Source organism: Coffea eugenioides, chromosome 7 (genome assembly GCF_003713205.1).
Source record: "Coffea eugenioides isolate CCC68of chromosome 7, Ceug_1.0, whole genome shotgun sequence".
Lineage (NCBI taxonomy): Eukaryota > Viridiplantae > Streptophyta > Magnoliopsida > Gentianales > Rubiaceae > Coffea > Coffea eugenioides.
In genome coordinates this window covers 2,703,010-2,715,851 of record NC_040041.1, presented here as the reverse complement: position 1 = coordinate 2,715,851, position 12,842 = coordinate 2,703,010, and the positions used below count along the sequence as shown (strand labels likewise).

General features: G+C 37.0%; 2 protein-coding genes across 4 annotated transcripts; both read right to left on the bottom strand.

Annotated features, from left to right (window-relative positions):
* Positions 1 to 1,378: 1,378 nt before the first annotated feature.
* Positions 1,379 to 2,548, bottom strand: LOC113778351 (bZIP transcription factor 11-like). The gene has a single exon (XM_027323736.1). The coding sequence runs from the start codon at positions 2,075 to 2,077 to the stop codon at positions 1,589 to 1,591; it is 489 nt and encodes a 162-aa protein (XP_027179537.1). The 5' UTR covers positions 2,078 to 2,548; the 3' UTR covers positions 1,379 to 1,588.
* A 1,978-nt stretch (positions 2,549 to 4,526) lies between these two features.
* On the bottom strand, positions 4,527 to 8,233 carry LOC113778749 (mitogen-activated protein kinase 7-like). 3 transcript variants are annotated; one of them, XM_027324242.1, is made up of 4 exons: positions 7,930 to 8,233; positions 7,707 to 7,843; positions 7,052 to 7,478; positions 4,527 to 5,665 (listed from the first exon to the last, which is right to left on the bottom strand). In XM_027324242.1, the coding sequence occupies exons 3-4, from the start codon at positions 7,472 to 7,474 to the stop codon at positions 4,961 to 4,963; spliced, it is 1,128 nt and encodes a 375-aa protein (XP_027180043.1). In that variant the 5' UTR covers positions 7,475 to 7,478; positions 7,707 to 7,843; positions 7,930 to 8,233; the 3' UTR covers positions 4,527 to 4,960. The 3 variants fall into 3 exon arrangements, with proteins under 3 accessions (XP_027180043.1, XP_027180044.1, XP_027180045.1); XM_027324243.1 differs by having other exon boundaries at positions 7,977 to 8,233; XM_027324244.1 differs by having other exon boundaries at positions 8,102 to 8,233.
* Between the last annotated feature and the right edge of the window lie 4,609 nt (positions 8,234 to 12,842).

Genomic DNA, 12,842 nt, shown 5'->3' with positions numbered 1-12,842 from the left:
GATCTAGCATTCTTTAGTTAGTAGACAAGCACCAGAAGCATCTCTGTTCAACCTTTTAAGACTTGAAAATTTATGAATCTCGTCCGTCTATTGTGAAATTGAGATTTTCATTGAATCTTGAAGAGTGGAATCCTACTTTCTACATAAAATTGTGACATCAGAACAACTCTTAAAAGGGTTCAATTCAATAGGTGGATATGCTCGATCTGGCATGCATGCAACAGTGAGTCTGAGTCTAATGGGGGTTTCTTTAATTTGGGCTAGAAAGTGATTTTGCTGATTCGGTGCGCCTTGCAGTTCATTTATTTGTTCTTTCAAAGACAGGTGAAAACAACATGGAACTGATAAGAATAACAGAGACGTCGGATTGCGACCTCAACGTGTTTCTTCTCTTTCACTACTAATAATTCTACTCTTTAAGTTCTTTAATCAAGAAACTTCTGATCGATTTCTTTTTAAGTTCTGTTTGTGTTGTGTGTTGTGGGGGGGGGGGGGGGGCGCTCAATAATTTTCTCAAGGAATCTTAGATTGATTTGAGTCCTGTGGAACGGAGAACGGATTAAAGAATGAATAAGCATCCGACCGAGGCGGTTTGTATTCATCTCTGTTTAAGTTATTTCGTGTAAAAGAGATGACATTATTATTGATTTGTTAACCTCTTTTTATATTTTAGTTATTTTTCAAAACATTAACGAAAACTCATAGATTTTGTCCTTAGCCTTGAGGTCATGGCTTAACTAAAATATTAACAATTAGAGGCAGAGCATTATGCGAGTCTTGTATTAACTTTCCACGCATAATGCGATTATGATGTCTTCCTTTCAACATTGTATAATACTAATAATTCTACTTGTTAGGTCAAATGCATCTGTCGGTTTGTGATTACCAAACAATACAAGATGATGTCATCATTTGAGGTAGTATTTTTTTTAAACAAATCTTTTCTGCCCCGGCCAAACAGCCCATATATGTATAGTTCATGAATGGAAATATATGTTGGTCCGCCCACTAATTCTGCCAGTAGTTTATTGGTACATCAGTTTGTCCACTAATCTTAATCCTTACCTAAAGTGGTAGTTGAATGTGTAGATAAAACATATGTCATCATCAAATAATTAAAATTTTCTCATTGGCGTCCTCAGCAACACAAATCGCCTTTGACATATACTCCTTTTATTTTAGCTTCCAATATATATACACCTTTTTTTTGCTGCTAAAGTACTAATTGTAAATTCTCCACATCGCACTCAGTGAACAATTTCTGTGAACCATATATGAAAGGATTAAAAGATGGGAGTACAAATTATATTATGAGTACGAACCTTGCATCATTCTTGAAGATGTACACCGAAAACAACGTAATTAGGTAATGAACTAATCCACTCAATAATGGACTTTGAATTTTGTTCTAATATTTAGAAAATTACTTGCATTCGCAATGGCAGTACATCAACCATAATATACATAATCGTTTCAATTACAAACCAAGGACAACATTCTAGTTCAATTTCACTAAGCACCCAGAAGTCTACAACCCCGATCATCAGCAAGCCAAACACCGAAGCAATGGATCACTTCTCCGAAGGAATCAGTACATGAGAACATCTGGAGAAGCCATGATGGGCTGATTTACACTGAGTAAATTCCAGGGGTTGAAGAAATCATGATCAAAAGCACTCATCATCTGATAATCAAAAGCAGAGTCCTGTGTTTCAAGAACTGGTGAATTCGTTGTAGCATTCAAGCAGTTAATGATATCATTGAGGGACTCTAGCCTGTGGCTGAGTTCAGCCAGCTGAGCTCTTAGGACAGAATTTTCAGATTCAATGTTCAGATAAAGCTGATTTGTAAGGTTGATATTGGTGAGAATTTGATTATTCTCGTTCTTCACTTGATTCACCTGGGCCATCATATCATCCAAGTGCTTCTGTTTCTTCATCCTTGATCGCCTAGCAGATTCCCGGTTGGATATCATTCTTTTGCGTTTTCTTAGGTCCATAATTTGTTGGGGATCTTCATCGGACCCCGAATTCTGAATCTGGCTTGGCCCTGATGAATTTCCGCTGGTACAAGACATGGCGCAAAATATATGCCAAAAAGTACAAAATCTCTTGCAAAATACTACTCTGCAGTCTTTTAGATAAGCAAATAATAAAGGGTAGGAGTATTATATGGATAATGAACTTACGACAAAGAAGTCTTTTGGTCAATGAAAATAATGTAAATATGATGGTTTTATGAGTTCATGAGAAAACATAGAACCAGTAGAGGAATACAACAGAGAAAGATTGCATCAAGTGGGTACGGCGGAGGGTGGAGCTGATTGTGAAACCGGAGAGGAGGACTTCGCTGAGTACAGGAGACATGAATGTCAAAGGTTAGAGAATAAACGCCTGTTGCCGCATGAATGTTCGGGTAGAGGATCAAGGGGAAAAAGAAATATTCGGGCTTTGTGGAAGCTGGGAGTTTCAGAACCTGGAGGAACAGAAAATTAGGGAGAGGCAGAGGCCGAACCTCACAAAGCTAAATGCAAAAAGAAATGAGGAAGGAAGGGAGGTGGAGGGAGGGAGGAAGGAAGGAGAATTTGGCTGTGGAATTTATACACATTTTTAGGCCCATTGAGAAGCATAAAGTGACGGCTCAGAGGCCAGCTGGCCATCCTCACTATGATTTAAACTACCAATTTAGTACTATTACTTCTGAATTAGAGAAATCAGCCATCAATCACTACTTTTTACCTGAAAAAGTGAAGACAAAAGCAAATTGCGCTACTCATACCGACTTAATTAGAATTGGCAATCACTTACTAGTCTTCCCTCTCTTCAAATATACTTTTATCGTGGAGTAGTATCTAAATTCCACAATACAGAAAAAAACAAAAATTATTTTTTTTTCTTTTTTTGGGATGGTGCCAATAGAAAATGTATCAAGAAACTTTTGTTTGGTTTTTAGCAGTTGAAATAGTGAGAGAATAGTTGACACATGATAGGTAGACTGATCCGTTTGGAAGGAAAAATTTGCTATTTTTTTTTTCCGCACGTTGTTTGGTGGCTAAAGCTTCAATTGTATCAAATGGGTGGATATTTGGATAAGGGGCGGCGGCGCTGGAGCCTATCCCGTGCAGCTTGAACAGGGAAATCGCAGAAAATGGGAACCTTCGCTCTGACTTGGCCTCTATTAGCAACTGTCAATCAACTTCAAAGCTGGCTCGGCCATTTTTCCTCGTTCATCTTTTTTGACTTTTGACTTAACTTCCAGGGGTTAAAGCCTAAAGGGATTCTCCATCCCGTGGAACGCGATATACATTATCCATGCACGAGGTTTAATTACTTTTGACCGCATTTAAGAATGTTGTAGTACGTAAATGTTTTACGTCTGATAAATAAAATATATATTATTCATCAAAGTCATGTTTAAGAAGCTAAGCAATATTAATATTATTGTTTAACGTTTTTTAAATTTACTTTTTCTCTTGCTTTCTCCTAACACGCATTACGCATAGGAGACAACAGAGTAAGAAAACCAATCTTCACTTCTTGATTAAAGAAAAAGAAAAACAAAAAAGTTGTTTAAAAAAAAAAAAAGCAACTAGTGGAAAATTGAGCTGACATGGGCAAAGTTGAAGTGGCTGTATCATGCATCCATGGTTTTAGGTAAAACATCTTTATTCAATCCTGCGACACTTGAACACTAGGAGCGGGGCAAAAGCAACGGGTATGTTTAGATAAAAGATAATTTGAAAAAAAAAATTATTTAGATTAACAACGTAGTATTTTTTATGATATAATATATATATATATATAAGATAAAAAAAATTTATCTGAAATATATTTTAACGCGTGTCTTTAAAAAAATACGACACAAGTTGAATAATATTTGGAAGAAAAAAATCTAGTTTATCTAAACAGACCCATTATGAGTCCCAAATGACAACGTGGAAACAATTAGCGGAGGCTTCCGGCAAAACGTGTTTCTAGACTCTCTAATTTCTTCTCGTGCGTGCCGGACAACCGTACATTATGGGCCCCTGATTTGTACGTTTGAGGAAAGAAGATAGAAACTTCATTCACCTTCATGGATGGATGGCTTGCCAACTTTTAGTTCAGCTATATGTAATATATGTGTGTGTGTGTGTGTTGTATATTTTCTTGATTGGGCTTTTGGAGAAAGATACAAGCTTGTGTTCATTGACTATTCCACACCGAGCAAATAAGAGAAGAGCTTGATCAATTTATAGCTTTGCATAATGATAAGATACTTCCCTGCAAATTGTTGTATCTTTTTAAAATTTGTGATTTCCCTGTCAGACTCGATTGATGCATCTCTTTCGTTGTGTCAGACTGTAGTGGAGATCCACTAGTTTGAGTTAATACTGACGTATTCTGCCTCCTTTTATAGCTGCTGCTGCTTTATGCTTCGATAATCATAATATTCCCTCAAAGATGCCCACCACTTGTGATTATTAATGGGGAGGGAGGGGGAAAAAAGCCGACTCTTAAGATTATTAATGGACTAATTTTGAGATAAGACCGTTTCTCCATCAAAGGAATGATGTGTGAAGCTACTGCTCTTATAGGTTCTGATATGCTGCTACTTCTGCAGTGATCTCAAACTAAAAGAACGCATAGAACAAAAATTTCTGGACTAATCAAAAATATTCAGAGCTTAGAGGAGCAAGGGTTGGCCCAAGAGTCGAGCGATTGAAGTCACCACTCTCCAGGCAAATTGCTAGGTTTCAACTGCTATATCACCGCCACTGCACTGTCCCTTTTCCCCTTCGGGCTTAAATAATAAATTGATGCAATCAAAAAGAAGTATCCAAGGCTTGGTACAGAACAAGTATGATTCTAAAACAATACTTGTGTACTAATAATGTATTGGTACTTTTTGTTCTTTCTTTCCTTCCCCACAACTTTTATGCTTTTTCCAAAGGTCTAGTGCCAAAGAAATGCTTCTCAAATTAAAAATTTATCACCGTGTTCGTGTTCGTGTAAGTAACTTGTGGCGGATGGTAAAGAAGGATCTCTCTCAACATCGTCTCGCGGATCATTGTTTCGCTCATGTTCTCATCAACATCAAGACTGAGAGGAAACTGAGCAGGAGGGTTGCGACTTGGATCATAGAGACCTGACAAATATGGATGATAAAGAGCTTCTGTCACTGTGATTCTCCTCGATGGATCAAAAACTAGCATCCGCTGTAACAAATCTATGGCCAAAGGATCAGCATGGGGGTAGAGAGAAGCAAAGTTAACCCCTCTTGAATAAGGAAGTGACATTATGAATTTTTTAGCCCTCAGATTATCAATGAATGCAAGATTGGCTTCAGTTTGGCTGCCAAGGACATCAATGATAAGTTTAAGCTGATTGAGGCACTCTGTTCCTGGGAATATTGGTTTCCTGCCAAGGATTTCAGCAAAGATGCACCCTACAGACCAGACGTCAATAGAGGTCCCGTAATTGTCACAGCAAAGAAGCAACTCTGGCGCACGATACCACCTTGTGACTACATATTCAGTCATGAATTGTCCACTGTCATTGCCAGTTCTTGCTAATCCAAAGTCACATATCTTGAGTGCACAATTAGCATTAACGAGGAGATTTCCTGGTTTCAAGTCCCGATGAAGGACATTTGCCGAGTGAAGATATTGTAAACCACAAAGAAGCTGCACATTGCAATTCAGTGATGAGGGAAAAACAGGAGCAGAGAATCAGACCAGCAAAAAAATTAAGGAGAATAACTCAAGAGCTTTTGATGCATCATATTTTCTAATACCTAACATTTTGAATTGAAGATCACGTGAGAGCGTGGCTACAGCCATGAATGCGACCGTTCAAGAATCACAAGAACAGTAATCTTGCAACGTATCAGCATTTAAAGAAAAGAAGGTTAAATGAAACAATTGATAATAATCTTCAACAGGAAAAGATTTTCTGTTTGCATATGTCGTGAAAGCTCAGAAAGGTTATTAAAATTAGATTGAAAATAAAACATAAACCCTGAAAGTCCAACTAAAGAAAGGCTCATGCCTTGTCTTGAATTCCATCATGATAAGCATGATGTAAGAAAGCAACAAATAAACCTTTTCTTTGCACCATTCACCCAATCTAAATTTGAGATATAGTCCACGGGAAAACATTTTGAAAAGACAAAGCATGCAACTTGACAGGAAATGCAGGCACAAGATATAAAATTGAAGCTTTTCTCAAGTGTAATTGAAACCATAGTTCTTCACTCAGAAGAGGATCAATGCCTCTACAACCTTTTCTGCTGGATTTACAAAATAACTGCTACGTATGCTACTTGTATTTATACTTATCTACTTATCTCTTTGATGCTTTAGAAAAAGAGAAGATGATTATGAGCATAAAGTCCCGAATACATGGTCCTCTGGATACAGTGAACTCATAAGCCTTGAAATTAGTTCCAATGTCCTCAGACACAATGAAGTTTTATATATCACAACTGGCACACCAGGCATAGTAGCAAAGTTCACCATCAGGGGAAACCTTAAAACTACGAACTAGCTCTAATGTACTAATTACATTTTCTAAGTCAAATACCAATTTTAAAACATAGGTCTTTCCCAAAAGCTTTCAAGCTATACGAGTACTCTAAGGTTAATCATCAGGAAAGCTATCAAAATATGTTATGCTAGATATGGAATTCATTCAGTTTATTCAGAACTTGAAATGAGAGACCCCCAAATTTCAGAAATGAAAGTAAGTGTAGGAGAGATAAACAAGAAAAAAAGCAGAAAAGTTTCAAATAGAAGTTCATATCAAAATTAAGACACAAAAAGGCTGTTGATCACCGCATCTATAGTAGCTAATGTGGTTCTATCCTTCTTTTAACAGAGAGAAAATTGTGACTAAGAAAAAAAAAAAACAGAGAGAAAATTGTGACTAAGACCTCTTCCATTAGGATGAGAACAGCAGTTAGTACTCATACAAGCAAATTGTAATCCATAACTTTCTCAAATAACAAAACTCATGGAACTAAAAAGGATAAACTTAATCTAGTGTACTTAAAGCTCAAAATGAATCAGCACCTGGAAAATAAAAAACTTGCAATGATCATTTGATAACGGCTGAGATGACTTTATAATATGATGAAGATCAGTATCCATCAATTCGTACACCAAGTACACATCCTTGAAGCTACTCCTGTGCATAGGCATCATGACATCCTTCAAGGCAATCACATTCTCATGCTTAAGATGCCGCAGAAGCTTCAACTCCCTGAGAGTCCTCAATGCATCAATCCTATTCCCAAACACATTTTGTATCTTTTTGATTGCCACTTTCTCACGAGTCTCCATATCAATTGAAGAACAAACAACCCCATATGCCCCTCTTCCTATGGGTTTGATTGGAACATATTTTGTATCGATCTCAAACAAAGTTTGCCCCATTGTGTAGTAATGCTTTCCTCTTTGTCTAATCTCATTGGCTGGCTCCATTACAGTTCCCATTTCACTGTTATTTTTCATCCCACAATTTTAGAAAAAAAAAAAATCATCACTCAGAATTCACCAATTGATCGAAGAAAAAATTATTCCGTTTGCAGAATAGAAAGCTACTGATTACCAAAAAGCTAAAACCCACTGTTGAAGCAATGCGTAACAGGAATTGAACAGCCAAATTACTATTCTCAAACGTGAAGTGGAACTTAAAAAATGGAAGTATGAAAAGATTGATACTTACATTTCGGCGGTTCAATCTTCTTGGGCCCTCTATTAATCTTCAAGAAATGAATAATTTAATTTGAGAATTTCCCCTTTTCTTTCCCTTCAATCTTCGACAAATTCACTGCAACTTTTTCAACTTTGGCCATCAAAAACCTGTTTATGAGAAGAAGTAAAGCCGAAGTTAGATAAAGTTTTGATCTATATACAAATTCCTGCAGAACTCAAAGTGAAAAATATACATTCAAAACCAGTAAATTCCAGCTCGTAAAAATATCCGGTGCCTTACCAGCTTGAAATTGATGAGAAGGATACAGAGTCAGAGACAGATATATACAAAGAGGAATGGACAAAAATGGGCATTTCTAAGATGAGGAGAGTAGATTGGAAAAGTAAAAATGATTAGGATTATACCCACAAAGATGTGAAATCTTATCCCAAATTGAACGAGTAATTTTGTTCGGATGCATGAATTTTTCAACTATATTACTGAATCAGGCAAAATCAATTTAGTTGATAAATAAATGGGGACGGCCCTTTAGTTGTTGTTACCGCTCAATTATGGTTTATTCTCGGCTTCAAAAGCCAGTTAAGCCAAGCTTGAAGTATAAAATATGACTCGGAGCTTCGTAGTTTTTTTTTTTTTTTTTTTTTTTTGGCCTCCGCGAGGGGAATGCCGGCAGTAGAAGTAGAAGGCCTAATTTAATTGAGCACCTCACGATGTCCAGTTATGTCAGCTGGAATCAGTTGAGATTATTGTTTTCAAGACATTGATGCATGTCAAAAGCTTGTGAAAATCACATTTAATTTCCTCACTAAAAATTTTTGTTGCTCCGCCTTATAATTTAGTGTCAAAATATCAAGATTGTATTTTTAAAATTAAAATAATCAAGCCCTGTATATCATTTTGCAGGATTTTATTATGTACTTTGTTTACTATGTATATTTGCCTTCATTAGTGAGGAAATGTACGTGTTGGCAAGGAGGAAAAAAAAGGCTTATAATAGGTTTAGAATTTCTTCAGAAATTTGTGCCCCCACTGAATTGTGAAATAATTAAGATCATGGTTGTTATAATAATTTGATGAATAATAAATAAATAAATAGAACTACTTAAACTTAAAGTTTTAAGGGCTCATTTAGAGTTGTGGTTTTTTTGCTAACAAGAGCAATTTTTAACGCGTTTAGCGAGCATCATTCTTTTAATTTAGGAATAGAGATTAAAATTGCATATTATCAAGTAGAGAAAATACTTATACAAGTATGTATCCAAATAATATGATTAAGCATTTAATAAATACTTCGATGAGAGCTCTACTAATTAAGTATTTTTTGATAAGTCGTTGCAATTACATATATATCTTAAGTTATAAATTGACCCACCACATTTCTACTTATTATTCGAGTACCCTTACTAAGGTTTATTTCTTTTGAAGTATTACACGAACTTTTATTGCTAATTTTTGCCTTCACCTAGAAAATATTTATAACTCCGTCGTGGAACTTGAAATTATCCAAATTGTGTCTAGAAAAAAGGTAGGAATATGATTGCTTATTTTCTTTTTTGGTCAAAGTAGTTAGGGTTCAATTTCTATATTGCTTATAGTGCTTAGGTATTATAAGAGCGAGGAGCCGAGCCGAGCCGTGCGGCTAAGTTGGAAGTTGGATGTTCAATAAAGAGTTTGGTTTCTTAAGGGATATGTCTTTGATGAGATTCGATGATGATAGACGGATAGAGTGGGGGATTGGTGGTGGGCTGGTGGCCTGTTGGGTTTCCTTTAGTTTGTTTAACTAACTTTTGAGTAGAATTATACCATACTACACTATAATACTCGACAACGTGCATGTTTGAAACTCAGAAGTCTTTGGTCGTCTCATCGTCTGGAAGTGGAAGGGACATTTTCAGTTGACGGCTCCTTAAGCAAGCGGCGACCCGCTGTCCACGTGGAAAGTATCGGGGAATTGGCTGGCTAGTGAAAAGTGCAGCCAGCGTCGCGGATGCCAGTGGAATTCTAGATTAAAATCAACCATGGCTCCAGCGTTACGACTAGCGTTGGGCCAAAACCACCTGCCTTTGGACTGGTGGTCACCAGCATTGCATTAAATCTTGGTAGGGTGGAAGACAAGGGTTCATTAAATCTTGTCTCCCATCAATTCGCTACATTAAAAAGTGGCTGTGACGCCCCGAAAGTATGAGTGTGAGAACCCGTACTTTTCCCATTTTCTAGGATTTTATTTATTTAATGGCTTGTTTTCTGCATTTTCTGGCTTAGGAAAATTTTCTTGGTGGATTTTATGAGTAATTATAGTTTTTAAATGATTTTTCTAGCATTGGGTAGTTTTTGAAAAATTACGGATATATTATGGACGTGGACCCCACTAGTGCGAAAAGTTCGGAAAAATTCGGCCAATAAGGTTAAGTTCCGGATACTGAGTGAAATTTATCGGGTGTTAAGTGATAAGTAGAGGAGGTGAAGTGATTGATGTGAGAGGAAAAGAAAGGGATATGAATGCATTGAATGGAGTGACAAGTGTCACTACATCATTGGTTGGACTTTGTTGGATACTATTCACCTTTTGACTTTTTTACCATTGAGTTAAATATCTCAAAAAAATCAATAAAATTTACTCTTTTCTTCTCCTCCATGGCCGGCTCTCTCTTGAGCAAAGAAGAAAGAAACTCTTCACCATTTTAGCTTCCATTTAGCTCAATCTTCCAAAAACAATTGCCTAAACTAGTTTCTACTCCATAAAATCCCTCCATTAGGTGCTAGTAAGTTGTTTGGTGAAGTTTTTAAGGAAGCTAAGGTGTTCTACTACTCCCTCTCTCTTGTTTATTTGGTAAGTGGTGATTGAATATCCTCCTACACTTAATGATGTTTAATTTGTGCCTAGTGGTGGCTAAAGTGTTGAAATTTGTGATTTATTTCTTGGTTTGAGATGAATTGGTGAAGTTTTCAATTTATTGAGGAATTTTCTGGTTTAATATGAATGTGATGTTGTGGATATCTTTGATGATGGGAATTGATGGTTAATAACTCTAGTAGGTGTAAATGATAGGAAATTGCAACCAATTTTGGGTTTGGAAGGAAATGTGAAAGTTAGGGTTTCATAACCCCCTTTTTCTGTCCGGTTTTGGATCATATGGTTAGAGGCCGAATTGGCCTTTGCTTAAAACATGAAAGTTGTAGGTATTGATGTGTTTGAGGTGCTTGTAAAATTTCAGGTCATTTGGAGTAGTGTAGAGTGAGAAATGTCGATTTTACTGTTGCTGTTCTGGGTTCATCAGGATGGCCGAACTGCGCCTGTAATCGGCTGTTTTGACTGGAATTGCTTTGGATTTGATTGTTGAGGTCTTCTGATGAAATGTAGCTTGATGTCCTAGCTACCATATGCAGTTGGAATTTCTGCATTTGGACCTGTATAGACTGAGTTGTACTGATTACAGCATAGTGTGATTTGTAAACCTGCAATTAAGGTTCTGGTTTGGTATTTTGCATATTTGACTTAGTTGTGCTAGGATTTGGACTGAGTGACCTTCTACATTGTTGTAGCCCTGGTTCTTAGCTTCGAAATGGTGGGTCTTACCCCCTAATCCGATAATCTTAGTGCAATTTGTGCCATTACCGCAAAAGGACGTCAAAACTGTTTTTCTGATTTTGAGCTTAACTTTCATTTCCGGACTTTTCCCTAACTTGACTTGTACTAGTACTACTTGGAGCTTGCTGAATGGCTATTGGATGAACTTGTTGTTGTGTGTGTTCCTTTGGGACTGATTTGAGGAAGTAATGAAGCCATGATGGCTGGAAAAGTTAACAAATTCAGGGGAAATGTTGTCCGAATTTTGAAGGAACTCGTTTGCATTGAGTTTGTGATCTAAGACTTGGATTTGAGTAAGGCAATGATATATGATGGATGGTTTCTGAGTCGTGGAGGTGAGTGACCTCAAACTATTTCTAAAAGTATTTATGAACCGTTTCTTGCATTATTTACTTTTGAACTGTTTCCAAATTTAATGTTGGAACTGTTTTCTTACATATCATGCGTGCTTGCATATCAGTGTCTTGTTATTATTGATTTTCCTTTCAATGATTGTTAAAGCGAGTTTTCTAGGCGAGTGTGTACGTTATCGCACTCGACCTAAATAAATATGAAATTTTCAATGATTAATGATTAAATGCTACTTGCGCATGAATGTAAGCCTTTTGGGCTGAACTGGCCATTACCCCTTGTTACCGGTCGTCTCGAGCCAGAAGCGGACTCGGTCGGGCGATTAGGGACCTGGGTGAACGTTTGGTATACTCGAGTATTACCTTTGTAGGTTGGTGGAGGTTGGTGAAAAATAATGAAATGTCAAATGAAGGACAGGAGAACGAATGTATCCTTTGCACGAATGTTACTATCGCTTTCCATTGTACATGTTTCTTGAATTATTGATACTCCATATTTAATGTTTTGTAAATGTTGAAATTGTTTCTGGACTTATCATTTGATTTGAATTGAACATCATTGAAAAGAACTATGGTTAAACCGATTTGATTACTGATTTTACTGGTTACTCGCTGAGCTTCTAGCTCACCCCAAAAATGTTTTATTCCCCTTCACAGGGCTCAAGGCGAAGGAAGGGCTTGTAGCGTTTATTCATGGATTATCTCATGTATGGATTGAACTTGGATTTCCTTTTGTGTAATCATTCATATTGGGATTGTATTGAACGTTTAGAACGTTTAGAGTTGATTGGATGTGTAATAGTCTAGTTTTGGACTTACTCCTGTATAGTAATTGTGTTCAAGGATCAGAGTGGCGTTGCGGAAGCGTGGACGCTTCGCTTTTGATATGTAAAGTTTGGGAACCTTTGATGTATATTTGATATATATATCTTGACATGCAATTGAGGATTGTAGTGAACGACTGAGTCCCGGCGAGAGTTGGGCAGGCGGCCCGCCGAACCCTCTGGTTCGCCTTAGGGGGAGGTGGGGCCGTGACAGTGGCTTTGTTTAAAAACTTCAAACGAGTGTATAGTGCATTTATCTAGTCCGGTGATGGTTCAATCCCTTTCGGATTATTTTTAGACCTTTTCAAGTCCTCCTCCTCCCCTTAGTGTAGGAATCTATCGTATCGACAAAAAAAAAAAGAAAAAAGACTAGGGTTGAGCC

Coding starts and splice junctions, on each gene's coding strand:
- LOC113778351 (XM_027323736.1), bottom strand. CDS start 2,077: ATGTCTTGTACCAGCGGAAATTCATCAGGGCCAAGCCAGATTCAGAAT.
- LOC113778749 (XM_027324242.1), bottom strand. CDS start 7,474: ATGGGAACTGTAATGGAGCCAGCCAATGAGATTAGACAAAGAGGAAAG. Junction 5,666..7,051: donor GCAAGTTTTTTATTTTCCAG/GTGCTGATTCAT, acceptor TGCAATGTGCAG/CTTCTTTGTGGTTTACAATA.